At 57.3% G+C, this 24,377-nt stretch overlaps 8 protein-coding genes across 8 annotated transcripts; 3 read left to right on the top strand and 5 right to left on the bottom strand.

Annotated features, from left to right (window-relative positions):
- Positions 1-689: 689 nt before the first annotated feature.
- Positions 690-3,615, top strand: BCV69DRAFT_251739 (Pkinase-domain-containing protein; the record flags this gene model as incomplete). Its single annotated transcript, XM_025490444.1, has 4 exons — positions 690-1,246; positions 1,350-1,446; positions 1,867-1,914; positions 2,188-3,615. 4 exons carry the CDS (start codon positions 690-692, stop codon positions 3,613-3,615), a joined length of 2,130 nt encoding a protein of 709 aa, XP_025346047.1.
- A 683-nt stretch (positions 3,616-4,298) lies between these two features.
- Positions 4,299-4,989, bottom strand: BCV69DRAFT_251891 (hypothetical protein; the record flags this gene model as incomplete). The annotated part of the gene is made up of 2 exons (XM_025490451.1): positions 4,299-4,724; positions 4,831-4,989. Coding segments are annotated over 2 exons (585 nt in total), but the record flags the coding sequence as incomplete, so codon positions are not given.
- A 1,272-nt stretch (positions 4,990-6,261) lies between these two features.
- Positions 6,262-7,621, bottom strand: BCV69DRAFT_284505 (hypothetical protein). Its single transcript, XM_025493064.1, has 2 exons — positions 7,290-7,621; positions 6,262-7,191 (listed from the first exon to the last, which is right to left on the bottom strand). Exons 1-2 carry the CDS (start codon positions 7,420-7,422, stop codon positions 6,623-6,625), a joined length of 702 nt encoding a protein of 233 aa, XP_025346045.1. The 5' UTR covers positions 7,423-7,621; the 3' UTR covers positions 6,262-6,622.
- A 1,234-nt stretch (positions 7,622-8,855) lies between these two features.
- BCV69DRAFT_52302 (hypothetical protein) lies at positions 8,856-13,483 on the top strand. The gene has a single exon (XM_025495346.1). The coding sequence runs from the start codon at positions 9,032-9,034 to the stop codon at positions 13,082-13,084; it is 4,053 nt and encodes a 1,350-aa protein (XP_025346044.1). The 5' UTR covers positions 8,856-9,031; the 3' UTR covers positions 13,085-13,483.
- Positions 13,108-15,930, bottom strand: BCV69DRAFT_284503 (hypothetical protein). The gene is made up of 2 exons (XM_025493063.1): positions 13,887-15,930; positions 13,108-13,780 (listed from the first exon to the last, which is right to left on the bottom strand). The coding sequence occupies exons 1-2, from the start codon at positions 15,875-15,877 to the stop codon at positions 13,579-13,581; spliced, it is 2,193 nt and encodes a 730-aa protein (XP_025346043.1). The 5' UTR covers positions 15,878-15,930; the 3' UTR covers positions 13,108-13,578.
- Positions 15,931-16,277: 347 nt separating this feature from the next.
- Positions 16,278-17,937, bottom strand: BCV69DRAFT_284502 (hypothetical protein). The gene has a single exon (XM_025493062.1). It carries the CDS (start codon positions 17,479-17,481, stop codon positions 16,366-16,368), a length of 1,116 nt encoding a protein of 371 aa, XP_025346042.1. The 5' UTR covers positions 17,482-17,937; the 3' UTR covers positions 16,278-16,365.
- A 292-nt stretch (positions 17,938-18,229) lies between these two features.
- On the top strand, positions 18,230-21,025 carry BCV69DRAFT_52240 (hypothetical protein). The gene is made up of 7 exons (XM_025495344.1): positions 18,230-18,722; positions 18,800-19,060; positions 19,155-19,431; positions 19,511-19,817; positions 19,900-19,955; positions 20,042-20,510; positions 20,595-21,025. The coding sequence occupies exons 1-7, from the start codon at positions 18,359-18,361 to the stop codon at positions 20,940-20,942; spliced, it is 2,082 nt and encodes a 693-aa protein (XP_025346041.1). The 5' UTR covers positions 18,230-18,358; the 3' UTR covers positions 20,943-21,025.
- An 83-nt stretch (positions 21,026-21,108) lies between these two features.
- On the bottom strand, positions 21,109-23,726 carry BCV69DRAFT_251674 (hypothetical protein; the record flags this gene model as incomplete). Its single annotated transcript, XM_025490443.1, has 4 exons — positions 21,109-21,891; positions 21,964-22,770; positions 22,879-23,601; positions 23,688-23,726. The coding sequence occupies 4 exons, from the start codon at positions 23,724-23,726 to the stop codon at positions 21,109-21,111; spliced, it is 2,352 nt and encodes a 783-aa protein (XP_025346040.1).
- Positions 23,727-24,377: the final 651 nt, after the last annotated feature.

The following is a 24,377-nucleotide window of genomic DNA, read 5'->3' as shown; positions in this document are numbered from 1 at the left end:
CATGAGCCTGGCTGGGTGGGTGGAAGCCTGCCTCCTCCCGTGCATCGTGCACACATCGTCATCGAGCGGCTGCACCGGCAAAGAGCCCGGACACCTTAATTCCATCGCAGCACCATCCGACAGAGCCGAGGATTGACTGCTCCCCCTCCCCCCCTTTCCCCGTCCTCCCTGGGCTCATCTACCCCCTCCTTCGCCCTGCCCGCATCGCGTTATCATCGTCATCCTCACTTTCTCCATCCCTCCACTGAATCACTGTACATTTCTCACGCATTACCGGACAGCACGGCAACACTTCGTTTAGCAGTGGCTCTCGTTGTTAACCGCTATACACCTACCATTAAGGCTTCTGTTCTCAATCAGGGATTTGAGAATAATCTGTATCTCTCTTTCTTTCTGGCTCAATCTTTGACGACTTTCCAAGCAGCTCTTAGCAGAGCCCATAATCCTTGAGCACAGCTGGTAGTGTCTCGGCATCTCCGCTTCGCACCAGGCCCCCTTTGCAAGTAGTCTCGCTGCCAATCGTATTGCACGACCAAGACCAATCGGAAAAGTCCGCACCTGTTCCTATTGGATCAACATAGCTAGCTGTTACCTGCTTTCCGTACGGCAGCCGCCTTCCTTCAAGTGAACGCATTCAAAAAGAGCTCCTGGACACTTCGTAGCCAGAGCCGTCCCCGTGTGTTGCCCTCATGCCAGTGATCGAAAATTTCAAGGCCTTCATTCGTCAGGGCCGCGCTGCAAAGGATAACCAATACGAGGCTGGACAAGGACAGCAGCAGCAAGGGCATACCTCCCGCGGGTCGACATCGTCCCAGGGAGCAGCAGCAGCAGCCTCAAGCTCACAACATCATTCTCAGCACCACGGCCACTCTTCCTCCACTCAGCACAGAAACAACAACATGAGCCACCCTGCGGAAACAACGGGCAGACAGCCCCATGCTCCCATCGGGTCCGCCACCACCACCGCCAATGATGTGTACCACCACGCTGTCAATGACAAGTCGGCTTCAGTCGCAGCAATTTCGCAGGCCATGGCCTCTGGACAGACCGCCGCTGGCGGACACAGGAGTGGCAACCAGGCGGCTTCAGCAGCAGCAGCAGCGGCCGGCGGCGCGCGTCAAACTGATGCTCAACAATACCAGAAGGAGGCAGAGAGAATCGTAGAGGAAGAGCGGCTGGCATCAGAGAAGCTGCCTGTGTATGCTGGCCTCGAGGACCGCTTCACCCTCATTTGCAAGATGGGAGAGTGAGTGTCGTCGGAAGAATCACCTCTCGATTCGATTCAAACGATGCATGGCGATGAAGAAACGTACTGACTGATCTTTTGCCCTCTTCCCGTGTCTGGACAGTGGCGCATTCTCAAATGTCTACAAGGCAAGGGATAAGAAGACTGGTCAGAAAGTCGCTATCAAAGTCGTGCGCAAGTACGAGCTCAACACTTCACAGGTGAGTAGATGTTCCCGTGCTACGGAGGTGGGCGTATCGTGCAGGAGGTGGGGCGAGACGAGGGTGGGCAAGGCAGCCTACAAGCAGTAGCCCAAAGGCGGCAGGCAGCCCTGGACATCGAACTTCTCCAGTTCGCCCGTCGCCAGGCGGTGCGTCCCTGACCACACGTCAGGGGCGTGTTCAATCTACCAGTAGATGCCTCTCTCCCCCCTCTCTCCCCGGGCTTCCCGTTGCCTTTAGTGTCAACCTCCTGCCCCCCCACCTCGAAATCGCCCTCTGCAAGGACGCAGGCTGACAGCCGTGTCACTCTGCCATATTCTCCCACCTACCACCCGTTGTCGCCTTCCCGATCTACCATCCTTCGACTTTCTCTCTTGCCCTCGCTCACCCCTTTGGCCAACCTCGACACGATGATACCAGGACGCCCGCCTGGACCCTCAATGGAGGAAGAAGAACAGGGTTACAGAGGTTCGTATCATCGTCTCGATTTTGGCCACTGGGGACGCAGGGGGAAGCAAGAGCAAAAGCTTCCTATGCAATGTCCCCACCGATATAGTTCGACACCGGTTTCTGACGCAATGTCCTCCCTCCTTCCCTTCCTCATCCTCTTCCCTCACGCTTGTCTCCGCTGCCTTTTCATCGCCATTTCTCGCCCTACCTCACTTTGCCTCGCCCACGTTGCCACATCCCCTTCGTCGCTTGCCTCGCTTCTTCTTTTCGTAATCACCCTCACCCTCACAGAGAGCGAACATTCTCAAAGAAGTACAAATCATGCGCAACTTCAAGCATCCCGGTATTGTGGAACTCTTGGAATTCTCGGAATCACGGGATCATTACTACCTCATTCTGGAGCTGCTAGAGGGTGGTGAGCTCTTCCATCAAATCGTCAAGCTGACTTACTTCTCCGAGGCTCTTGCTCGTCACGTCATCCTACAAGTCGCGAACGGTATTCGCTATCTACACGAGGAGCGTGGAGTAATTCACCGAGATATCAAGCCCGAGAACCTTCTGTTCGAGTCCATCAAGATCATTCCATCCAAGGTCGACAAGGCTCGTCCGTACGACGAGGAGAAGGAGGATGAGGGAGAGTTCATGCCCGGCATCGGAGGTGGTGGTATCGGTGTCGTCAAAATTGCCGACTTTGGTCTCAGCAAAGTCGTCTGGGAGGAGTCGACAATGACGCCCTGTGGTACAGTCGGCTACACAGCGCCGGAGATTGTCAAGGACGAGCGCTACTCCAAGTCCGTCGACATGTGGGCGTTGGGCTGTGTCCTCTACACTCTCCTCTGTGGTTTCCCACCCTTCTACGACGAGTCGATTTCTGTCCTGACAGAAAAGGTGGCAAAGGGATACTACACCTTCTTGAGCCCCTGGTGGGACGACATCTCCGGCTCCGCAAAGGACCTCATCACTCACTTGCTGTGCGTCGACTCCAACCGTCGTTACACCATTGACGAGTTCCTGGCGCACCCATGGTGCAACGTCAAGGATCCCGTGCCGAACCTCGACTCGGCAGACATTGCTCTTGCACACACTTCGGAGATGCCTCTGGACTCACCGCTGCTGCAGTCGATGAAGAAGTCGGCCAACCCACGTTCGTTGATGTCTCCTGGTATCAATCAGCTCAAAGAGGCATTCGACGTCACGTATGCTGTGCATCGTCAAGAGGAGGAGGGAAGGAGGAAGGGCAACGCCAACCTCCACGGTCTCAATGAGGAGGACGAGGAAGATGAAGAGGACTACTCGCACGAAGCGTCTCAACCCGCGGCTGGTGCAGCACCTTCGACGAATAGGGCGGGCGACGCAATGAGGTATCGCCAGGAACAGCAACAGCGCACGCAACAGCAGGCTGCCAATGCCCGCTCCTCGCGCTCTACCCAGCAGCCAGGAGCCGATCAACAGTACCAGGGCCGTGGTGGAGCAGATCGCAAGCTTGCCGAAGCAGCCTTGTACGACGGTCGTGCGGGCACGCGCGACCGTGGCTCTACAGCAGGTGGTTCGGGTGGTAGGAGGAAGAACTTCGAGCTCAACATGGGCAACGCTACTCTCTTGGGTAGGAGGAACAAAGGACCGCAGCCACCCAATGGAGGTTTCAACCTCAGTGGACTCAACCTCGGAGGACCAGAGGCAGGACATGCCGTGCCAGGATCACCGATGCGGGTGGATTAAGACGGCTGTGAGCTCGCTAGCGCAGTCTACGACCTTTGCTCTCACCAGCTCCGTCCTTTTTCCTTCTATTGTGCCCTACTGTTGTGCGCTACGCTACCTCTCTCCCTTTCAAGAGCCTTGTCGCGCTCCCTTCCCTTCTTCTCATGCACTGTTCTCCCGTTTCATTCCGTCTCCATTCTACTACACGGAGCCTCCACACAAAGCTATACATACTCGTCCTCGTACTCGAATCTGGTACTCGGATCCGTATCCAAACTTGTACTCGTACTCGTACTCGTACTTCGTACTTGTACTCAAATCGCACCAACCCTCCCCACCTATTCTACTCTACCATTCAAGCTCATATTCATATTCTCATATTCAAGTTCAATTGCATCGACCTCTTGATCATGGCCCCCTTTTCTTGCTGTGCTGTGCTGTGCATTGACTTGCATAGCCTTGCCTTGCCTTGCCTTGTACTGTGAGCAAGTGAGAATGTGTCAGTCAGGTGGGAAACGGAGGGGACGACGAGTGGAGCGCATTGATCACGAAGTCGGGCGTCGCGATGAAGATATGCGGAAAGATGGTATTCGTATCAGGATGGGAGAGGTACTGAAAGAGACTGAGCGTCTAGCAGGCAGAAGAGAAATAAATATAGTCGTGCTCGTTGCAGTCGTAAAAAAAAGTGTTCCTTCCTCTCAGCTCTACACCCTAGGTCCCAGCTCACTCGCCAGCCCATCCAACGTGCTCCTCATCCTCTTCTCCAATGCCGCATCAGGCTGTAAATCCCTGACCGCCCCCTCGAGCGCATCCAACAGCGCCTTTGCCTCTGCCTGTCTCTTCTCTGCCTCGTCCACATTTCCCACCAATTTAGCATGCACAAGTGCGTTTGCCGCCTCCAGTTCCGCCAATTGTTCCTCGAGAGAGGCGACGCGTTCCCTTCGTCCTTGGAGAGCTTTAGCGTTGAGAGCAGTGGAGATGTCTAGGTCGGGGCGGAAGACGTCCTTCATCTCTTCGTGGTCCAGGGGGAGACCACGGTCTGCACGTCGATCTGCTTCGAGACAGAGCTGCTCGAGGAGGGGGAGACGCTCGTGGAGGTCGTAGGACTCGGTGAGGGAGTGGTGACCGGACTGTGGAGAGAGCGTGCCGGGAGGGAGAGGACATGACGTGGTCAGAGACGCGTGAATTTACCCCAACCGTAGTGCCTTCTCCGCGCTCCGTGAGACGGTCACTCACCTTGATCAGCTCCTTGACGTCCTCCACAAATTTCACCCTAACAGGCTCAATCTCCTCTGCACTCAAAGTGGGAAAAGCCTGGAGGAAGTGCTCCAGTGAGGACTTGCCATCGAGTAGTCCGAGGAAGCGCTCCAGTCCACGCTGTAGTCTTGCTAGCCTGCTCTCATCTATGGGTCCTGCAGTGGACAAGTCCTGCGCTAGCGCTGCCGCGACGACTGTGGAAGAGGAAGGGGCGGCGCCCGCGTCGAGAGAGTCGTCCTCGCCGAGATTGTCGACCTCGTTGGAAGCAAGGTTTGTGACCTGTGCTACTGCCTCGGTAGCAGGCGGAGCGGGCAGACTGCCTCTGGATTTCCTCCCCGTCGTCACGATGCTCTTTCTCGGCGAGCCAGCAGCGCTAGCACCGCCTTGTGAAGCTCGACTTTGTCTACCTCCAGTAGGAGTAGATCCAGCAGCGCTTACTCTTGGTCTCTTGCTCAGTCTTTCTTGCTCTGCATCCGCATTCGCATCCGCGAGCAATGCCTGCTCTACACGCTCCTCATCCTCTTCTGCTATTCCCGCCCCCGCTGCCAATGTACCAGCCGCGTCCTCCTCCTCTCCCTCTTGGCCTTCTTCCGCCGCGTTTGCTTGTGCAACACCCGTTTCCAACCCCAGCAAGCTTCTTCTACCCGCTGCACTGCCAGCAGAAGTCGAGACGCGAGGGGAGCGTTCCACCTGGAAGCGCAGAGGAGAGCTACTGAGCGGTGCGAGCTTGAGCGGAGAGCTGATCGCAGGGAGATACGAGGCGCGGGGTGTTGTGGTAAGACCACCACCAGGAGGAGGAGCAGTGCCAGTGCTAGTGCCAGGCGTGTTGGTAGAGGTAGAGGTGGAAGCTCTGCCGCTCTTGGCTGGCGTTGAGGGCCCTGCTGCTGATGGGCCGGGTGCGGCGCTGGATGTGGAAGGACGTGCTCTGCGTGGAGAGGACATTGCGAAGTGCTATGGAGAGGAAGACTTCGTTCCTCTGAAGAAGCTGAAAATGAGTGGAATAGCGTGCCCTGAGGTGGTTCAATGTTTCGAGGTCGAGGATGAGTATCGAAGCTGAATGGTTCGTGGTGGTAGTAATAGTGGAAGGCGTAGCGTAGCGTGTATCAGCCGCCCCGCCTGCCTACCTGCCTTTACGGAATAACACCCACACGCGTCGGAAGCAGAGGAGGCGCAGGCCATGCGCGACCTGCATGGACCAGCCCACCAGCCAATCGCTTCACTCGGGCCCTCCGTATGGATACAGGTCGTGACACGACATGACGCGAAAAGGCAAGGCAATGCGATGGTTCTGGATCTGAGCACATGGGCTGCATCCTGACTCCTGACATTGTATGCAAGCAAGCAGGTCACCAATTGCAGACCGGAGGAGAGGGGAGAGGAGACAGCGAGAAACGCGTTGACGAGCGTGATCGGGATTCAAGTGATGCCTATTCCATTGCTCAAAGTACCAGCAGAGAGCCTGATAGCGCAAACGTATGTATGGACAGATTGCCACGATCAAAGCAGACGGGGGAAATGGGTGACATACACAGGTCGAAGGATGAAGGAGGGGCAGTACAGAGAAGAGGAGGGGAAGGAGAGGGAGAGGACCGGCTAGATCAAGACCAGGCTCGGTACAGCGGTATGAAGTGTCCAAGAGTGAGATATCTATGGATAAAAGTAAAGGCATCGGCGATCGACGGGTAGGCGATGAAGCACAGCGACTCCCCTGGAGTAGCGCTACGCAGCTTTGTCCTTTGCGAAAAGGGGGTAAAAGTAGTCCCTGACTGATCTACAGCATCGCCACGCCTCCTCCAGCCAGAATGGCCACGAGCGATCCCAGCAGCCCAATCATTCCCACATCGACTGCCAGTCCTCCAGCTCCCGATTTGCTGGTTGATGCAGTCCCACTGCCCGTTGGTGTGAGGGACTGGCTCAGCTGGCTATAGCTCGTCGAGGTAGTAGCTTCATCTGCGTCTGCTGCAGCCGCCGCAGAGGTTCCACCGGTAGCAGTTGCCTTGTAGCTGGTTGCAGTGAGGTAGTTGATGGTAGAAGTCGTCGAGGTGCTAGTGGCAGTACCAACCACGACGGTTCCAGCAGCAGCAGTCGCAGTCGAGTCCACCGTTGGGGGATCTACAGATCCATCCAGCACTGCTTCTGGGTCAGCATCGTATACGATGTCCTCTGTGTCTGAGAAGCAAATGCCATCCACGACGGATCCTACACAGCACCGGACGGTACCTGATGCGGCAGTGTAGGTCTGGTAGCCAACGGCGCATGCGCCGGCAGTGGCTGCTGCAAAGGCAGTGGTGCCGACGTTGTTGTAGATGGAGAGAGCGAGGGAGGCTTCCGAGGATTGTGCTGCATGGATGAAGGACGAAAGAGGCAGGTCCGGGTGCAAGAGTGTCAGTGAAGCTGTCCTGCTGATTGCAGCACTGTCGCCTAGCAGGGTAGCTCACCTGCGTCAAGGTCGGCAGCAGCACGCGCCCTAGGTCTTGCTACGTTGCGGGCGTGAGGGGCCTTTGCATGTGCCGAGTGGCTGGTGGTGAGGGCGACAAGCGCAAGAATGAAGAAGAGGAAGTGCGACTGCATGGTGGGAGAAGATGAAGGGCGAGAACGAGCGGAGGACGAGAGTAAGAGCTAGAGAGTGAGAGAGAGGAGGGAGGGAGAGAAGAGCCCACAAAGGAATGAGAGGGAGCCGATCAAGGAGAGATCCTGCGAGTGATCGTGGTGAATGGGGAGGGAAGAAGAAGAGGAGAAGGATGCGATGCGATGCGAATGGGTCTGACAGGATACAAACAAGAATGTGCGGATGTATGGAAATAGGAATCAGCAGCAGCAGCTCCTGAATTGACAAGCAAAGGCCTGTCTGCCGGCGTGTGTGTGTATGTGCGTGTGCCCCCCTGCCTGCTTCCGTGCTTGCTGCATCTGCGCCTGCCTTCGACGGGAAACACTGCCCACTGCGCCCCGCCGGCAAGCGCAACCGGCAGTCATGGGCGGCCACGCACGGCACGAGGCGTGCAGCCACCGGGGGAAGGGCGTCCTCCCGCTTCCGTTCCGATTGGCGGAAGGAGGGGGTGAGAATTTTGGGAACAGGGGCGCAAGATTCGACGAGGTGATGGGAAGCTGTACATGCAGCACATCGCTGAATGGTAGCTTGGCCTCTGGTCACTCGGCTGTCATGTAAGACCTTGTGTCTGCTTGTAATCGTTCATGGAAGCTCATCATCTGTCCTTGTTCGAAAGGCGGGCCTGGGGTTGGGTTGGTGGAGCGTGAGTCTCCTGCCTCGGCGTCTCAGGTGTGTGTGCGTGCATGGCGTATGAGTGAGCGAGGGTCCTGTGCGGCGTCGGGGTTGGCTGGCTTGTGCATGGCGGCGTGGGAGCTGAGCGAGGAAGCAGTCGGCTGAGGTCCGTGGCTGTGGCTGCGTGTGTGTGTGCGCGCCCTGATTGATTGCCGGCCCTGAAGGAGTGACGCAGCAGCAGCAGCACCAGCCAAGGGTTCACCCACACCGCACATCACCGCCAAGCAGCAGCAGCAGCAGCAGCAGCAGCCCTGCAGGGTCGAAGGGCAGCACACCCACCACCAACGCCCACACAAGAGGCCAGGCCACTCCAGGGCCAATACCGCACCCGCCTTCTTCCCTTCCAGGGCCTTTGCTCATCGTCTTCTTCCTCCTCCTCCTCCTCACCGTGTTCCCTCCTCTTTCACCCCCCCAACACCGCCCTGCTTGATCTGGCCTTTCCTGCTCAGCTTCTCCGATCAAAGATCTTGGGAGCGGACTGGGAATCAAAAGGCGCCAAAGGAAAAAGAAAAAGGGGACCACTGTCACACCTTCTTCCTCAGCAGTGAGCAGCACCTCGCATCATCCTCTCGCGACCAGCCTGCCCCAGAGCAGAGCCATCGAGATTGGTGCATACATCCCTCTACACAACCACCTCCTGTGCCCCTCGTCGCTACCGGTCAGAAGCCGCCGCCGCCCTTTGCACCCCGCTTGGCCTCTCTCCCACGATCTCGAGGAGGTCCAAGCGCTGACAGCCGAGGATTGCTTCTGCAGACCTTCCTAGGAAAAGCTCCTTGGCCCCTTTCGCTTTTATTCCTTCGACCACAGCATTGGCCTCGATCCTCGCAACCACAGCCACAGCTGCAGAGCTTTCGGCGAGCTACCTCGTAGACGGGACCGCCATCGGGGCGCCGTTCCATCATGGCGCGCTCCCACACACGCCATGTCTCCTATCCCCGCCTACTCGTCTTGGGCGTGGCCATCCTGCTCTCGCTCTCGAGCACCCCTGCGCTCGCCCAGTCCGGTGTACTGAACACTTTGACCAAGGTAGCCAGTGCCACGGCCACCGCAACCAGTGTCGCCGCTGCTTCGAATCCTACCATTGAGCTCTCAAATACCCAGGTCCCCTTTGTACTTCAGGGGCCTGCTCCAGCCCATGTGAACCACAGAGGAAGGCCTCGAGTACAGAATGAGTTCTCACAATGCTCAAACCTCAATGGCCTCGACATGGCAGAGCCTCAGAATAGGCTCAACTTGTCGGCAGTCTATGCACAGTACGAAGACTCTCCGGAGAGTAGCGTGCTGGGCGAAGCTCCCCACAAGGCCGTGCTACGGATACTCGGCGTGGGCGAGATCGCCAGTCAGGCATATGGAGCAAATGCGAGCTACTTCAGTGCAATTCAAGCCACCACAAATTACCTCAACTTCGGCGTCTTCAGCAATCTCACCTACCTCTGCGATAACATCTACCCTACTGCCCCAGACACCACTCAGGAGTATGTCGGTCACAGTTCCTGTACATACGGACCTGGAGAGGTCGCGTTTGAAGTCAATGTACCTCTCAATGCCACCTACCAGATGGGGACACTCTGGACTCAGATCCTCCTCATAGACTACTCTCAGCCGGCCCGAGTCATCGCCTGCGTCGACGTCCCCGTGTCCCCTTATCTGGACGAAGATGCGTGGTATTGGACCCTGATGTTCTGGCTGCCGATAGCTCTCTTTGTCGGCTACTTTGTGTCAGTCTCGATGGCTCGTGCCATCACAGCTGCTACGACAAGGTCTAGGGCATTCAAGAATCGTGCGCGAGAAGGAAGCTCGCCTTCCTTCCTGAGGGATCATCTGAACCCTGTCATCATCTCGGCGCTGAGCGGCCAGGGGATGGTCCTTTCACCGGCTCTGCTACGCTTTGCTACTCCCGGCTGCTGGGAGATCCTCTTTCACTTGCAATTCGTGGCGATGCTCGGAATGCTTGCCGTCAGGTGGCCCGATTTCAGCTACCCCTTCTTCCGCCAAGCAGCTTGGGCTTCTCTCCTCGGCAATATGACTCTCATCCCAAACGAAAGCTCATACCAATTCGGTCCAACATTTTCAAATGCCACCCTGCCCACCGGAGATATCGGGACGCAGATGAGCACTCCTTCCAGCATCCTGTACATGGACGCCTCGGTACCGCAAGCACTGCTCAGCCTGGGGGGCAATGGTCCTTATACTGGCCTCTCTGCATTCGCTTCCATGATCGGACTTGACGACTCCGGACTCTTCTCGACGTGTGTCGCCATCTGGCTCATCGTTGTCGCCATCTTTGTAGCAGTGGCCATTGTAGGCTGGTTCATTGACACAATCGCATTGGCAGCGACCAAGCTTCAACGCAGGAGAGAAAATCGACTGGACTACCAATTAGCAGACCCTGGCGCGGCTGGCCTTCACTCGCAGAAAGACGGCGAGCTGTTCATGGATGCCGACGGCAACGTCAAGGATGCGAGGAACTCCTATTATGGATTCCTCGGGTCCTGGCCTCGAGGCTTCAATCCAAGCCCACACCTACACTGGGCTGCTCTGCACGGCAACATTGTGCGAGCAGTGGTCATGTTCCACTTGCCGATCACCATTCTCTCGGTGAATCAGTTCGCCAATGCAAGTGAGAACAATTTCTCCACCAAGTCCGTCATTCTGGCTTCGGTAGCATTCGCCATCATCTCAGTCATCCTCCCTGCATACCTGGTCTGGCGGATCGCATCGAGCCCAGCTCGAAAACTCTACGACGACATTGAGACTCTTCTGGCCCTGGGTCCGGTCTACAACACCTACTCCCCCGGAAGTCAGCTCTTCTATGCCGTGACGCTGTCGTACTCACTGATTGCCGGCATCGTTGTTGGAGCGTCGCAGCGGTCTGGCTCGGCGCAAGCCATCATCCTCCTCGTTCTTGAAGTATCCATGGGCCTCGCATCGATGCTCTGGCTTCCTTGGGGAGAAGGCGGGATGATGGGTCCGATCTGCTTCTTCACCACCGCTCTACGGGTTGGCTCCGTGGTCCTGGTGGTCCTCCTCACCCCGATCGTCGATCTGTCAACGCGAGCCTCGGCATGGATCACCTATGTCGTTCTGCTACTACAAGGCATCTTCTTCGGCGTTCTCACATTGATCTTTCTCGTCAAGATGCTTGAAGCTATCATCAGGATGCTCTGGAGGGTACCCTACGATGAGAAGCTGAATGCTCGAAGTGGCGGAATCGGCGGAGCGATCAGGATGATCTCAAGAAGGAGGGATAAGATTCTCCAGATGTCGAACCCGAAACGAAGCAGGCGAGGTACTTCCAGCGGAGGCTTCAGCATAGGTCACAATAGCTTGTCAGACATGCCCAGCATGAAGAAGGGCGACTCGCTGTCTGGCCGCTCGTCCATGATGCTCGTTGGACCGGAAGGCTACGCCTCAGGAAGAGACGCAAATATCCCCCTCACCCGCTCTAGGCAAGCGTCCTTTGCAAGCTACCTAGACTTTGCCAATGCTGCCAATGCCAATTCGCGCCTGTCACCAGGAGGAGCTGCACCCTTGACCATCGCAGGCCGGCCTACTTCAGCTACATCCCCAGGCGGAGACTTCTTCACTAGCGCTGGCGCCTACAATCAGTACCTCCAGTACGAGCGCAACGACGACGAGAAGCAGATGAACAACAGCGCGCCGCTTTCAGCCCGCTCTCCTGGGGAGGGGCTGCCAACCCCGATCGTTGGCTTCGAGCGTGTCTCAGGCCGGAGAATTGGCGAGACTGGAGCAGAGTACGCCCCGGTGGGCAGGGGACCTGGCGGGCAAGAGCACAAGGAGAAGAGGTCTGCGAGTGGCAAGCAGGCTTCAGAGCTGAGCAGTACAGCCGCTGCTGCCTCGTTTGCCCGAGCTCAATCGCGCCGCGAGGCTCGACTTGCCGCTTCTGGCTCTACCAAGGGCAAAGGTGCAGGCGCGCCATCGCGTCGTCGTTCCAAATTCTTGTCTAGACGAAAGGAACCCTCAGAGGAGGATCACCTCACGTCGGAAGAGGACGAGAGCAATTTGGGCGGAACCTGGGGCACCTCTACCCTCAGCACGCAGCATGGTCCGTGGAACGGTCTTGCTAAGATGCAAGCGGCTTTGAGCAACTGGAAGGAGAAGCTCGGCGGTGGCGGTGATGCAGAGGCAGGCAGAGGTGGCTTGGGCGGAATCTCCGAGGACGAGGGGATGATGTCTCCTGGTCCCTCCAGTGGCTTCCAAGTGATCAGGGCCGCACCCAGGGGTCGAGGTTCTCGCCTTCAGCCTCCAGCAGACAAGGCCGAGAGGGAGCTACAGTACAGCAATGATGACCTGCTAGACTCGACGGCGATGGCGGCCATGGCCTCGAGTTCTCGCCCGCCCTCAAGCCTAGGCCGGAGTGGGGGAGGACAAAACACCCCGCCTTCTGCACTTCCTGCTGCACGCGGAGAGGCAGAGGAGAGCCGTCGCTACTCGACGGGCAACGGCCTGACGATTACCCAAGATCGGGGATACGCTGGCACGCCCGGCTCTGGATCCGCTCCGGGATCAAACGTCTCTGCTGCCCCCGCCCAGCGGCCCCTCTCGGCCACTGCCGCATCTTACTACGACCCAGCAGCAGCGTTTGGCATCCTTGGTGCGGATCTGGCACGCGCACTCACCACTTCTTCCTCTGAGGGACATGTGGAAGAGGAGCTGGGTGGTGCAACATCTGGACGAGGAGGTGCAGGAGGGAGGAAAAAGGCAAAAGACGAAGAGCGCTTCTGGCTGCCGCCAACTCGCTTTGGAACTGGTGGCGAGGGCGTCTATGCTTCTTCTTCTTCTTCTCCTGCTACCGGTGCTGCCTCCGGTGCTGGTGGTGGTGCTGCTGCTACTGCTGCTGCTGGCGCTGCTGGATCGAGGAGCGACAACCGGCAATCCCGCATCGAGTTGCTGGACCCAGAGGAGGACTCGCTCTGGCATGGACTGCGCTGAAGGAAGGACAGGATGTTTATCGACACTCGATACTTCACACTCGATACTCGATACTCGTTATTTCACACTCGACACTCATTGGCCGCACGCACGCATGCTGTGCACAAGGACGTTCCCTACACACGCATTATACTGATTACGCGCGACATGATAGAACATTCCCTCTTCTTTTCGATTGTCCTGACCCCTGATCCCTTTGCAATTCCTTCCTCCTGTATTCAAAGTCTTCGTCCTTACTCTGTCTCTTCTCCTGCCCCTGAGCCCTTCTGGTATTCTTCTGTCCGAGCGAAACTATGTACAATATTCGAATCGAAGCGAAGTCAATTTACAATGAGCAGGCGTCAAGAATTGTGCGTCAGCTTCGGTTTGCTTTGTTCTGGTCTGGTCTGATTTGATCTGATTTGCTTCGGCTGGCAACCGGCACTGCCACCTCAGGCACCACCCGCGGCTCCCATGTACATCGCCATGGGTGCCCCCATCCCTGCAGCCATCCCCTAAACGTCAGTAGAGCCGTTGTTAGTCCGATCCGACCGGATCAGCCTGGTCCCATCATCGCTCTTGCGCAACTTATCGCCTGGCATGAGTCCGAGAGCGCCTGTTACTTGATGTCGCTTGGGAAAGTCGTGCCCCGGGATACTTGGATTTGAGAGGGTGGATGTGAGGAAAGGCGAGGTGAGCTCCGAGGAATTGTAGCGTCTGTGTGGGTGTGAGAGAGTGGGCAAGTGATGAGGAGATGTGAGCTCGAGGAGACGTGTGGAGGACCACAGAAAAGATGTCCTCCTTCACTACATTCGCTACTCACCCAAAAGCGCTTCGGTGTCCTCCTTCATCATCGCCGGGTGCATCGGTGATCTCCTGCTTGGTGGCGGGATTGAGGACGGCAATGGCATTGTGGTCGCTGGGATGATCGGCACGATCGTTCACTACCTCTACTGGGGCGACCGCGGCACTCTTTCCCTTGCCCTTGAGTCGGGCCTTGAGACCTCCCATGAGCTCTTTGCGCTTGCCCGCAATGCCCGTACCCTTTGATGTGCAGCCACACTGCGAGTAAGGTCGACTGTACCTCTTCTTCCACTCCTCTGCGGTGCGCTCAAAAGCCCTGCCCAACTCGGCCTTTTCCACCTTGTCTGCATGGTCGACGAACTTGCCGAGGTGCTGATAGCAGTCCTCGTAGTAGCGGGGCATCAAAAGATGTGTGTGCCATGCAAAATCGATGTCCAGCGTTGGCGCAAAGACCAGTCGAGAATGGGCAAAGCACAGGTGCATGTACATGTGGTAGCGTCTCGTTGCGGCGGAGAGGAGCGTCGTATCCAGGGTCGTTGCAAGGTTGGAAGGGGGCACCCATGAAAGGTTGTCCAGAGATACAATCATCCGCTCCTGTCTGTGGGTGGCTGCCACCAGGTCAAGAGATGCAGGACTGACAGGATTAGATCCAGAGGGCAGGTAGTACGAGAAGAGCAGAGCTGTACGAGCAGCAAGGTCTTCTTTGTTGCCCCCTTTGATCATGATGTCATCTTTTTCCTTCTCGTACTGATGTGCAGAGGCGACGACCTTGTCCTCGAACGTCATTGCCATGGTATTCACATCGCATCCTGCATCAGCAAAGACTTCTTCTGCCAGCTGCGTCCCGAGCACAAGCTTTCCGTAACGATCCTCGCCTTCTTCAACGCAAGGCGCCCCAAAGCGACCAATCTCACCAGCGGTGAGGGTGCGTTGGTATGCAATGAGTCGGTGCAGAGGTGGGCCGTATGGGTCCTTGAAGTAGAAGGAGCCGTTGTCTCGCGGAGAGAGGATACCGCCACGCAGACGCCAGCCTGTCCGATCGTTTGCCCCGCTCGCCCAGGTGTCCAGGTCCGTCAGGAATCTTCGACCACACAAGGTCCCAGGTGTAATGACTTGACCGCATGTCTCGCACTTTGCAGACCAAGCGGGGCCATCTCCTACAGGGGACTGGCCGAGCGTTGCGTAAGAGACGTAGGTTGCCCTAGCACAGCCCGCCCGGGGACATTGCACGTGTGTGCCTTCATCGGAGATTCCTAGCATGTCGCTGTTTGCACCTGGGACGGGAAGTGGGTCAAATGCAGACCCGGTTCTGTCGTTCCAGCTCTGTGCGGCTGCTGAGCTGTCCAGTCTGCCTGTCTGGCCGTTTCCATTTTCTTTATAGGTCGGTCTGAGACAAGCGGCGAGCTGACTGAGGGGAAAAGCCCAGTGAGCAAGAGCTTGCCGTGAAGTGAGTCGTACTGTGTCTTCTCGGAAGCGAGCTGGATTTAGCAAATAGGTATGCCAGATCATTGCGACGTCCAGGGGAGGAAGGAGATGTGTAGGCATAGGCTCGGCTTGGGCGATCGGGTCATTCTCGTCCGCTGAATACGGTGCTCGAGCAAGGCTGAGCACGCCCATCCTAATGGACGGAGGTGGAAGCACGTTGGAGATGTACAGCTCGAATCGCACCAGGGCTCTTGTCAAGAATGCCGTCCAGGCGCTGTCTTCATCGGCAGAGCTCGTCTTTTGAGCCGCTTCCTCATACCCAGGGGCTGCTGCAATCGGATCCGCAGGTCTGCTAGAGCCATTGACGTATGGCGGCGGGGCTACTGCCGAGCCTCCACCCCCGTGATGGCGGGTGCTCCTCCATCGTGACTTGAGATCACGGAAGGCTGCGAGGAGTACGAGGTGGTCATTTAGAGCTTCAGGTGGAAAGAAAGGTTCAATCTTGCTGAAGCCAACTGCATAGGTCTGGTCGTTATCGATGGAGGCATACTCTGTGACTGGCGCGCCTCCTGTGTATGCGGTCATCTTCCACTTTGCTTTGAGTGAGGAGGAGGTGAGATAAGGGGAAACCAGTCGAGAATGCCGAATGTGGGGAAGCATAAATACCCGCTGCTTTCCCCGCATCGCCGGCGTAGATTCCGCCCCTGCCGGTTCCCGGGTTTTGCCGCCGCGCAATGCACCTGATTGCCAAGCCTGCACCCAGGCGCCGGCAGTACAGCAGTGGCATGGCAAGGCTTCGGCTAAATCCTCGCGTCATACACGCCATCGTACAGCGACGTCCCGCTTGAGCCGGCGGGAGATAAGTCCACTCTCGTACGTGGACAGGTCAGGTGGGCGCTCAGACGATGTCAAGTGATATGACAGTGTGGCAGTGCAGATACACATCGGACATCAGTGGCAAGGCGGGACACCGCGCGCATATCATGCACCATTACTCGCGATCAGGATGGCATTGAAAGAGCTGGATCTGATTGCAGTTCTATCACGTGTATTGCTAACATGCTTAGAAGTCTCTATGGTGAGGATGCTCCCGCCTTTGTAATTGCAGCTTCGGACGGCTGTTCTGATGTGCCACCCGGCAAGGACGATACCTCCGAGGCTTCGGTTGATGCCGTCTGCGCCGAATCTGCCGAGCTTACCGCACTGGGCGCTACGGAATTGGTAGAAGGCGTCGATGCGGTGCGCTCGCTGAGGGCAGGGCTTACATCGACCGGTGGGTACACAGGAGGGTGCTCGTAGATGTTGCGTAGTCCTTCGTTCGATCCCGTCAAGAAGAGCCCTTGGCCCACTGGCTGCAGTTCGATACCAGCGCCCCCGTCTTCTTCGGCATACGGGTGTGTCTGGAGCCTCTTGTGTCGTCGTACAGAAAATGCGACTAGTAGTACGATGAGAAGGGCGCCCAGCAGACCTCCGACGACGCCGCCCGCGATGGCCCCGACGTCCTTCTTCTCCTCGGCCAGACCACATGCGTTTCGATTTTCGAGCGGCGTGCCAAATGGGGCTTCTGGTAGACTTCCCTCGCAATTGCAGACCATTGTAGTCGGCGAGGACTCATGTGGCTTGTTATCGCAAGGGAACGCGATACCCATGCCATCGACAACGGAGAAAGCGGTGGGTGAGGGAGGCAGTTGCGTGGCAGGCTGATCAGCCCAGACTTCTCCGGTATTGCCGTGCGAGCCAGCGACGGTCAGACAAGAGCCAGTGACCATCGATCCCGAGCTATTGCCCTTGAACTCAATCAACCGTGCGAGGTTACATTGCTTGCCGAAAGAGGCCTTCCAGGGAACTGTGAAGCGGGCTCTATTGTCTTCGGTCACAACGCCCGGCTTTTCTCCGCATCCACAGACGTAGCTGCCCATCGAAGGGTCATTGAGATCGGGAGCTAATGCATGACGCACGTTGTCGCATTGATAAGAGCCTGGATTGTGTGGAGGAAAGTCGTCGGTCTTCCAGTGCCACAGAGTGTTTACCGTCGTGACGTCCCAGGTACAGGTCTGATTCGAGGCGCCAGATGGGCTACAGCCACTAGCTGGGAGCATGAAGTCGTACTCCTGTTCCAGGAAACCCAAGTAGCATAGCTGGGGGTCGAACGTAGACTGTTGGCCGCCTTTGGTCCAAGAAGTGTCCATTGTGTAAGCCTCAGATTGAGGGGGTGGTCCTGCGCTTGCAACAGGATCCTACGCCGCTATCTGCGCAAGAGGTGCAAGGGTTATAAGCAGGCCCTAGCGCAGGGAAGACAGATATATACGTGCAGAGGACAGGAAGCGAGACTGCCACTATCAAGGATGCAAAAGCTACCACAGCGTGCTCCTTCCCACCACCGTATCATTCAAGGTCCGAGTGAGAGGTGTCCTCGCCAAAGGGGCGCGCAAGATGCTAAAACCGTACGAAACGCAGTGCGGGGTTGATCGCATGCGCTGCGCCGCCATCTTGCATGAGGCCAGCTGCTGCCTCGGCCAAGCCGGCGGCCCCCAGGGTGCGAGGTCTCGCTGCTCGGCTGGTCCAAAGCGACCCTTTCACGACGGCTGTCGGTGTCCGGGCAGTCTGGGCGGGCATGGGAAGGAACCTCGGCTGCTTGGAGATGAGCGTCATCTGGGCATTCCATCACTCCTTCAAGGGCGGAAACTCGCCTTTGCCTTAGCGCCGCCAGGGGTCACCTGCGAGACAGAATTTCTGGCGGAGCTCGGAAAGCGATGCGACTCGGGCGAGATACGGAGTGGGAGCACCAGAGCGGAAAGTACTCCATGATCGAGGGAAGCTGCTGTCGCAGAACAGCTCGCCTAAGGGCAAAGACAAGTAGCCTTTACGGTCAGAGAGAGAGAGAGAGGCAGAGACCAAGCACCTGCTACAGACACCTCTCCCCGCTTGCCAGTCCGCGTCCGTGCGGGCCGACGGCTACCAATCTATCTCTACCGCGTCACCCATATGGTGCTCGCTGCTCACCGCGACAAGGTGAGGTTCACAGTCTTCCCTGTTTTTTGAGCATCACAGTATTGGCTTCACCGGATGATGTACTATGACCCGTCTCGATCAGCCAAGCTGCCCGCACTCTCTGCACTCATTCCCTCTCCGGCATCATCATCTTCGTCGCCTGGTCCCACGTCGCAGCGACCGTTGAAAAGACAGCACCTGGAGGTCTCTACCGACTCTGGCTCTCTCTCCACCGACACCCACAACTCATCAGGATCTTCGACCTCTGTGCACTGGCTGCAGGATACTCTGCAGTATCATCTCGACTATCTTGGTCTGTTGAAGGACAGAGTGAGCGGATGGACCACCCTTCGCGATTGGCTCCTCAGCCGCACGCTGGACAGTGATGACGACCAGAAGTTCCAGCTCGGGACCTTAGCACCTGTTTCGTACTTTGGAGGTGAGTGGGCCCATCAGAAGCATTTGGCGCATACGGCCGGTACATGAAAGAGTCTGACTTGCCGGTCCGCATGACAGAGCTCTTCGAATTCGACCAGCTTCACACAGGGCCATGGGTCTCGTCGCCATCAGCTTCTGGCTCCTCACGTCCAACGGGTCTATCCAAGCGAGACAAAGGGGGCTTCAGGGGCTTTCAGATGCTCGTCGTCAAGCCGGAGCGCTCAGAAAGCAAGCGAGTGCCTCCGATCGAAGGAGTGCACCACTACGCTACGCAGTCGCTGCAGGCTAGCTTTCATCTGGTCCTACTGTCCCTTCCTCGTATGTGGCACAAGATCCAACGTGAGTGTCTAATCGAATTGTCCCTTTGAGTCCGATCTGGCACAAACTCTGGTCTGGAGATGCTGACTCCGCTCTGGCTCCCGGCTTCTCGCAGTCGAAGGAGGATTCGCAACCGTCTCGCTCCTAGCTTATGACGAGGTCTACAGCCATTACGAATACCTCGGCCCCCTATATTCCTCTCCGACGCCAGCGGACCCCAAAGACGATCACACAATGGCTCTTTTGACCTTGGCCCTCTCGCACAATGCGCCTGGCAAGAACAGCATGCTTTGGACCAAGAAGGAGGGCAAAGATGCCCAGCAGGACAAGCGATATCCCGTCCCGTTGGTACTCAAGAGGAAAACGGGCAAAGAGAGCGTGGAAAGGACCTTGTGAGTTGCACATGCCAGAATCACTGAGTTGTCTGAAACACCATACTGATTCCGACCGCTTCCGACCTCCGAATCTCAGTCGTCTGTTAGTTGCGCTGCACGCGCCTCACGATGGATCTGTTCTGCTCGACGCCAACGCACATCACTGCATCACCCTCACCAATTCCTTCCGTTGGTCTGGTTGGAACCGTCGGAAGGGGCAAGAAGAGGCCAAGACCGGCGAGGACCTGTCGAAACCTGTCGGAGGCAGTGTCGAAGAGGTCTCCGTCGCCAAGACGGAACCCACTCAAGTGAATGGGCCGGAAGCAAGTAAGGAAGAGAGCACAAGGAAGGGTAGTTCAGCTCAGGCATGGAACATGGACGACCTAGCAGCGATACTATCATCGGTGAGTGTTGCCACTAGAGCAAGGCACGGATCGCATTGAGCTCGCTGTTCACCACTTAATCTTGTCTCGTCTCCGTCCGTAGATGAAAGAAGAGGAGCTACAACGGCTTGTAGAGCGGCGGAGACTTGACAACGAAAGGTGAGTCTCGCAAGGGAAGCTCAATGCGTCTGGCGAATTGATGCATAATGTATTCTCTGACCTGCGTATGTACCTTCCTACTGCAGTCGCTATATGCTCTACGGTGTTCGTTCACCACTACAGCCTTCGGAAATGCCAAATGCAGTCCCACTCTCTTACTTTCGTCCAGGTACCGATGCGCCTCAGCTCGTACACGAGCAGTGGCACGCCCGTATCAGATCCGTGGCACGGTTCATCGGTCGCCTACACGCCAATCCCCTCGTCTGGCTCGATGAGGCCTCTTCGCGCCTCCAGAATTCCAATATGTCCGGCTGCTTCCACCGCTTCAACGATGTCGTCGCTTCGGGCTACCAAGAGACGCTGGGGTGGCTAGACGACCTGATGAGTCGGGGACTGATCCCTCCTGGTCCGGCGATTGGGCCAACCAAGGTGCGCATGGAGCAGGCGAGAGCCGTCATGGGACTCGCGGAATTTAGGTCAAGGAGAGTATTCTCTCTGCGGGACATCTCTCCCGATAGCATCATCGTTGACAAGGATGATGCCGACGGCATACACGTGAGTCCAAGTGCGCGGGAAGCTGCTACACGAGGGGACGTCCTTGCTCATGGATCTTCTTTTGGCCATTGACCTCGCCCACAGTTCCTCTCATCCGAGCCACTCGAAGAATGCATCCACAAGGAGGACCGCATGGTCCTCCTCGCCAGACTCGCACACACTGCACGCATCCCACCAGCCCTAGTGCATACCCTCCTTCTTCAGCCGTACCGCTCCACCTTCGACCCTGCGAATCCTGAGGTACCAGAAGAAGAGGTGCGCAGGTTCGACTGGATTCTGCATACCATGTTCCTCGATTTCCACTTCTTCTTCATCTTCTACAGGAACGCCGACGCGGTAAAGAGATTCAGGGAGGCGCTACTGCAGCAGGACGCAATGCTGCAGGCCAAATACGGAGAGTACTGGAGCAGAGGTATTGTCAGTCAATGGTGAACGCAGACAGCATTATAATGATGGTATCTAAATTGATTCAGCTGCAGCTTCAGCCAGCAGAGGCTGGGGAGCGAGCTTGCTTAATCCGAATGGTGGACATTGATGATCAACACATCTCTCGACTCAATACGTCGGCCAGACGTGACTCTCAGGACCTGTGGCTCCTTTACCTGGCATGAGTGGGACAGCTCCTGCCCCTGCCTAGCCAACTGTCGATGCAGTTGCGGTGGAAGAAGCAAAGGCAGGGCAACCTTGCAATCATCTGGCCAAGGTCCAACTCCTCCAGACAAATGACACATTCGCGACCCAAGATAGGTGACTCGGCCGGCAGTCGATACACGAGGTAACGACCTGCTTGCACAGAAGCAGCGCCTCCCGCTCCGCCGGTCTCGAGGCAGGTCTGCACATGCATCTCCTGCGCAGACTGATCACCCAACAGCGCAAGCGATGTGTTGCAGACGGGACACTCGTTGAGCTGCGAAGCACGAGAGGTTGCCGAAGAGGAAGCGGTGGAGCCTCCACCGAGATTGAGACTGCCCATCGCTGCCATGCCTCGTACTGTGCTCGACCTGAGAGCTTCGGGAAGCTGGCGCTCGGCGTCACAGGTTCCGCAAATTCTAGACAGCCCGCCCATGCTCTCCCCGAGGAAAAGCTCAGGCTGAGCAGGATCGATCACCAGCTCGTCTGCTGAAAGCTGGGCTCGATAAGCAGAACATTCGGCGCAAAAGATTCGTCCGCAGCGTCTGCAGTGATGCTTGCGTGTGAAGAAGGTGAAACGCTTCGAGCACAGACGGCAGACGGGAGCGTTCACGTCCGGCTCCCAGGTCGGAGCAAGAGACGTCGGCTGCAAGACTGTGTGTGGTCTTGAAGAGAATGGCTGGTGCGACTGAGGCGTCTCGTTCGTCGGCACGCGGAACTCGCTTGCCCGAGCTAAGTCTGCTACTCGTCGCTGAGCAGCAGATGTTGCACCCGCAGTGCGGTCGCCAGACACCGATGTGGAAGAACTGCTCTGGTGACGCACCGATGGCGGTCGCAGGCCGGTGACGGTTTCTGTCGCGCTCGGAGCAGGACCGTCGATGCGAGTGATGACAGATTGGGTATCCTTGAAGGAGTTTGGGTAAATGAAGCCCTCTTCGTCGTCGTCTTCACTCTCTGCATCGTCTTCGCTGCTTGCGGCCTGTCTCAATTGTCCCAATCGCAATGTATACTCCTTCAGTAGTGTCTCTGCTTGCACCTGTCGTTCCTTGTCATCGTCTCCGAAGGCGCTTGATCTGAGCTCTCCGATCGCCATTTCGAGACGCACAATATGATTTGGGATGGTGGCAGGATCGGCCAGCATATCTGCCGGAGTAAGCTGCTCGCCATCTTCGCGGCCTGCCAATGCCCGAGCTCTGTCAAGATAGCTGGCTGTCGAGGGAAGCTCGTCGAGTTCCGACCGAGCTTGCCGAGCTGCTGACAGTTGAGCAGAGGCGACGCGATCTTCCCCGGCCGGAGCAGTCTCGATCTCTGCTGCTTCCAGCCCGTCGCCGAATTCGATGTCTAGACGCCGCCTCATGACGCGGATCCATCTTCTACGGCGCACCCAGTCGGTAGGAAAGGCTTCGTCATCAGCACCAACGCCTGTGCTTGAACCTTGACCCGCAAGAGCCCTTGTGAAGGCAGCTCCCAAACCCTTTCCTTCAAGTAGACGGGCGAGCTGTGGAGGAACCTGCGCAGACCAGGCCTCTTCTGGCGCATCGAAGGATTGTGCATATTGCCAGCCGTCGATGGGATCGACTTGCGGGTGTGTACGGTCGATCTGCCATTCGCTGAGCCAAAAGTGAGAAGGCTCGGCACTACCGCTTCGGCTCTGCTGGAGGACAGATTCCCGTGTTGGCGTGGAAGCTAGGTCTTCTCCGTCGTCAGGTGTAGCCTCAGCAACAGCTCTGTTCGCAACAACAGCGGCCGGGCGAGCTAGTGTACGGCGGTGAGGGAGGCGAAGCTTATAAGGTTCTCGCCGGGTGGGCAGCTGTACATCTTCTCTGCGCATAGGGATCTCGCGAGTCTTTGATGAAGACAGAGGCCCGGCTGGCATCGTGCCGGGAGCCCTTCGATCTGCTTTGCCTGGACGGCCAGCATTCGTTCCGCTCCATCGAGGCCTTCCGCCGCGCACAGCAAGAGTGGACACACGAGTATCCAACCGCTCGTTCTGATGAACGATCACCGGCACAGTGACATGTAGAAGAAGAGGGTTGTAAGTCGGACGAGGAGTGCTGGGCTCGTTGAGAAGGGGCAGTCTTTGAACCTCGTAGGCCTCGAGCACTTGACAGATGTAGACTTCGAATTTGGCTGCAGCCACGTCGAATGCGGTCTCACCACTGGCGTTGCGAGTATAAGGATCGACTTGGCATCTGGCGGTGAGGTAGCGTACGATTGGCAAGTGGCCATTGGATGCGGCATTCATGAGCGGTGTCCATCCTCCCCTTCCGCCTTGCAGATCTACCGAAGCCTTGGCCGTATCCACAAGGTACTTGACGATGTCGAGGTATCCTTTCGAGCAGGCGTTGTGCATCGGTGTCCATCCATCAGCGTCGACTACATCCACGTCAACTTGCGAGGCTGACAGCAAATAGGATAGAGCAGGAAGCTTGCCGCACAAGGCGGCTTTGTGAAGCGCAGTCTTGTCAGTTCAAAGATGGTGGGGTATGCCGTGTCAGTGGAAGAACGGTGACAGCCCACCTCTCTCCTGGAGTACCTCTTACTCACTTCACCTTCTCGGTCCTCCATGCTTGCCAGAGCGCCCATATCTGCTATGAGCCACTTGAGAATGTCCACTCTTCCTTCTTTGGCAGCATAATGGACGGGTGTGAGGCCGGAAGCAGGGTTGGGCGTGTTGGCCAGAGCGAAGGAAGAGACCCGTAGGACCTGCATCGCTTGCGCAAACGACGCCTTGAGGGTGTCAAGGTCACCATTGGCGCACAGGGCATGTAGCGAGTTGTAGTCGATTGACTTTGTCTGTGATTGGGATGGCGGGGGGTCTGTGTGATGTGATGAGGAAGATCCCCGTGGCGGTGGCTGTGGGGTCGCTGCTGCTGCTGCTGCTTTCCTGATGGCGGGCTCACTGTCAGCCTGACTGTTGTTCCCCGCCGCCGTGACGTGGCCTGAATCATCGTCGCTGGTGGCAAGGTGGCCGTTGGATGTGGGGCGTGAGGCTGTCTCTTGCTGCGTGCTGTGACTAGATTGAGAGGAGCTTCCTGCTGTCTGGGTGTATTTCCTCTCCTGTCTTGGACTTGAACCACCCGAAAGAGGATCGTCGCGAGCCCACGCACTTGCAGCGTCGTCGGTCGAGGACGTCGAGGCAAGACAGGGTCTCGTGCTAGCCGAGCGCGAGACGCCGTGGGGCCGCGAGGAAGAGGAGGAAGACCTGGCCATCGAGGACGACGACGGCTTGCTCAC

Source organism: Pseudomicrostroma glucosiphilum, assembly GCF_003144135.1.
Source record: "Pseudomicrostroma glucosiphilum strain MCA 4718 unplaced genomic scaffold BCV69scaffold_13, whole genome shotgun sequence".
NCBI classification, from domain to species: domain Eukaryota; kingdom Fungi; phylum Basidiomycota; class Exobasidiomycetes; order Microstromatales; family Microstromataceae; genus Microstroma; species Microstroma glucosiphilum.
The sequence above is the reverse complement of the archived record's forward strand: the minus strand, read 5'-3'. Positions and strand labels throughout refer to the sequence as shown.

Bases quoted from the DNA above. Each gene is read 5' to 3' on its own strand.
- BCV69DRAFT_52302 (XM_025495346.1), top strand. From the start codon at position 9,032: ATGGCGCGCTCCCACACACGCCATGTCTCCTATCCCCGCCTACTCGTC.
- BCV69DRAFT_284505 (XM_025493064.1), bottom strand. From the start codon at position 7,422: ATGCAGTCGCACTTCCTCTTCTTCATTCTTGCGCTTGTCGCCCTCACC. The intron at 7,192-7,289 runs GTGAGCTACCCT...TCATCCATGCAG, and splicing joins TGCTGCCGACCTTGACGCAG to CACAATCCTCGGAAGCCTCC.
- BCV69DRAFT_284502 (XM_025493062.1), bottom strand. From the start codon at position 17,481: ATGGACACTTCTTGGACCAAAGGCGGCCAACAGTCTACGTTCGACCCC.
- BCV69DRAFT_284503 (XM_025493063.1), bottom strand. From the start codon at position 15,877: ATGACCGCATACACAGGAGGCGCGCCAGTCACAGAGTATGCCTCCATC. The intron at 13,781-13,886 runs GTGAGTAGCGAA...ACACCCACACAG, and splicing joins GGACACCGAAGCGCTTTTGG to ACGCTACAATTCCTCGGAGC.
- BCV69DRAFT_52240 (XM_025495344.1), top strand. From the start codon at position 18,359: ATGATGTACTATGACCCGTCTCGATCAGCCAAGCTGCCCGCACTCTCT. The intron at 18,723-18,799 runs GTGAGTGGGCCC...TCCGCATGACAG, and splicing joins ACCTGTTTCGTACTTTGGAG to AGCTCTTCGAATTCGACCAG. The intron at 19,061-19,154 runs GTGAGTGTCTAA...GGCTTCTCGCAG, and splicing joins TATGTGGCACAAGATCCAAC to TCGAAGGAGGATTCGCAACC.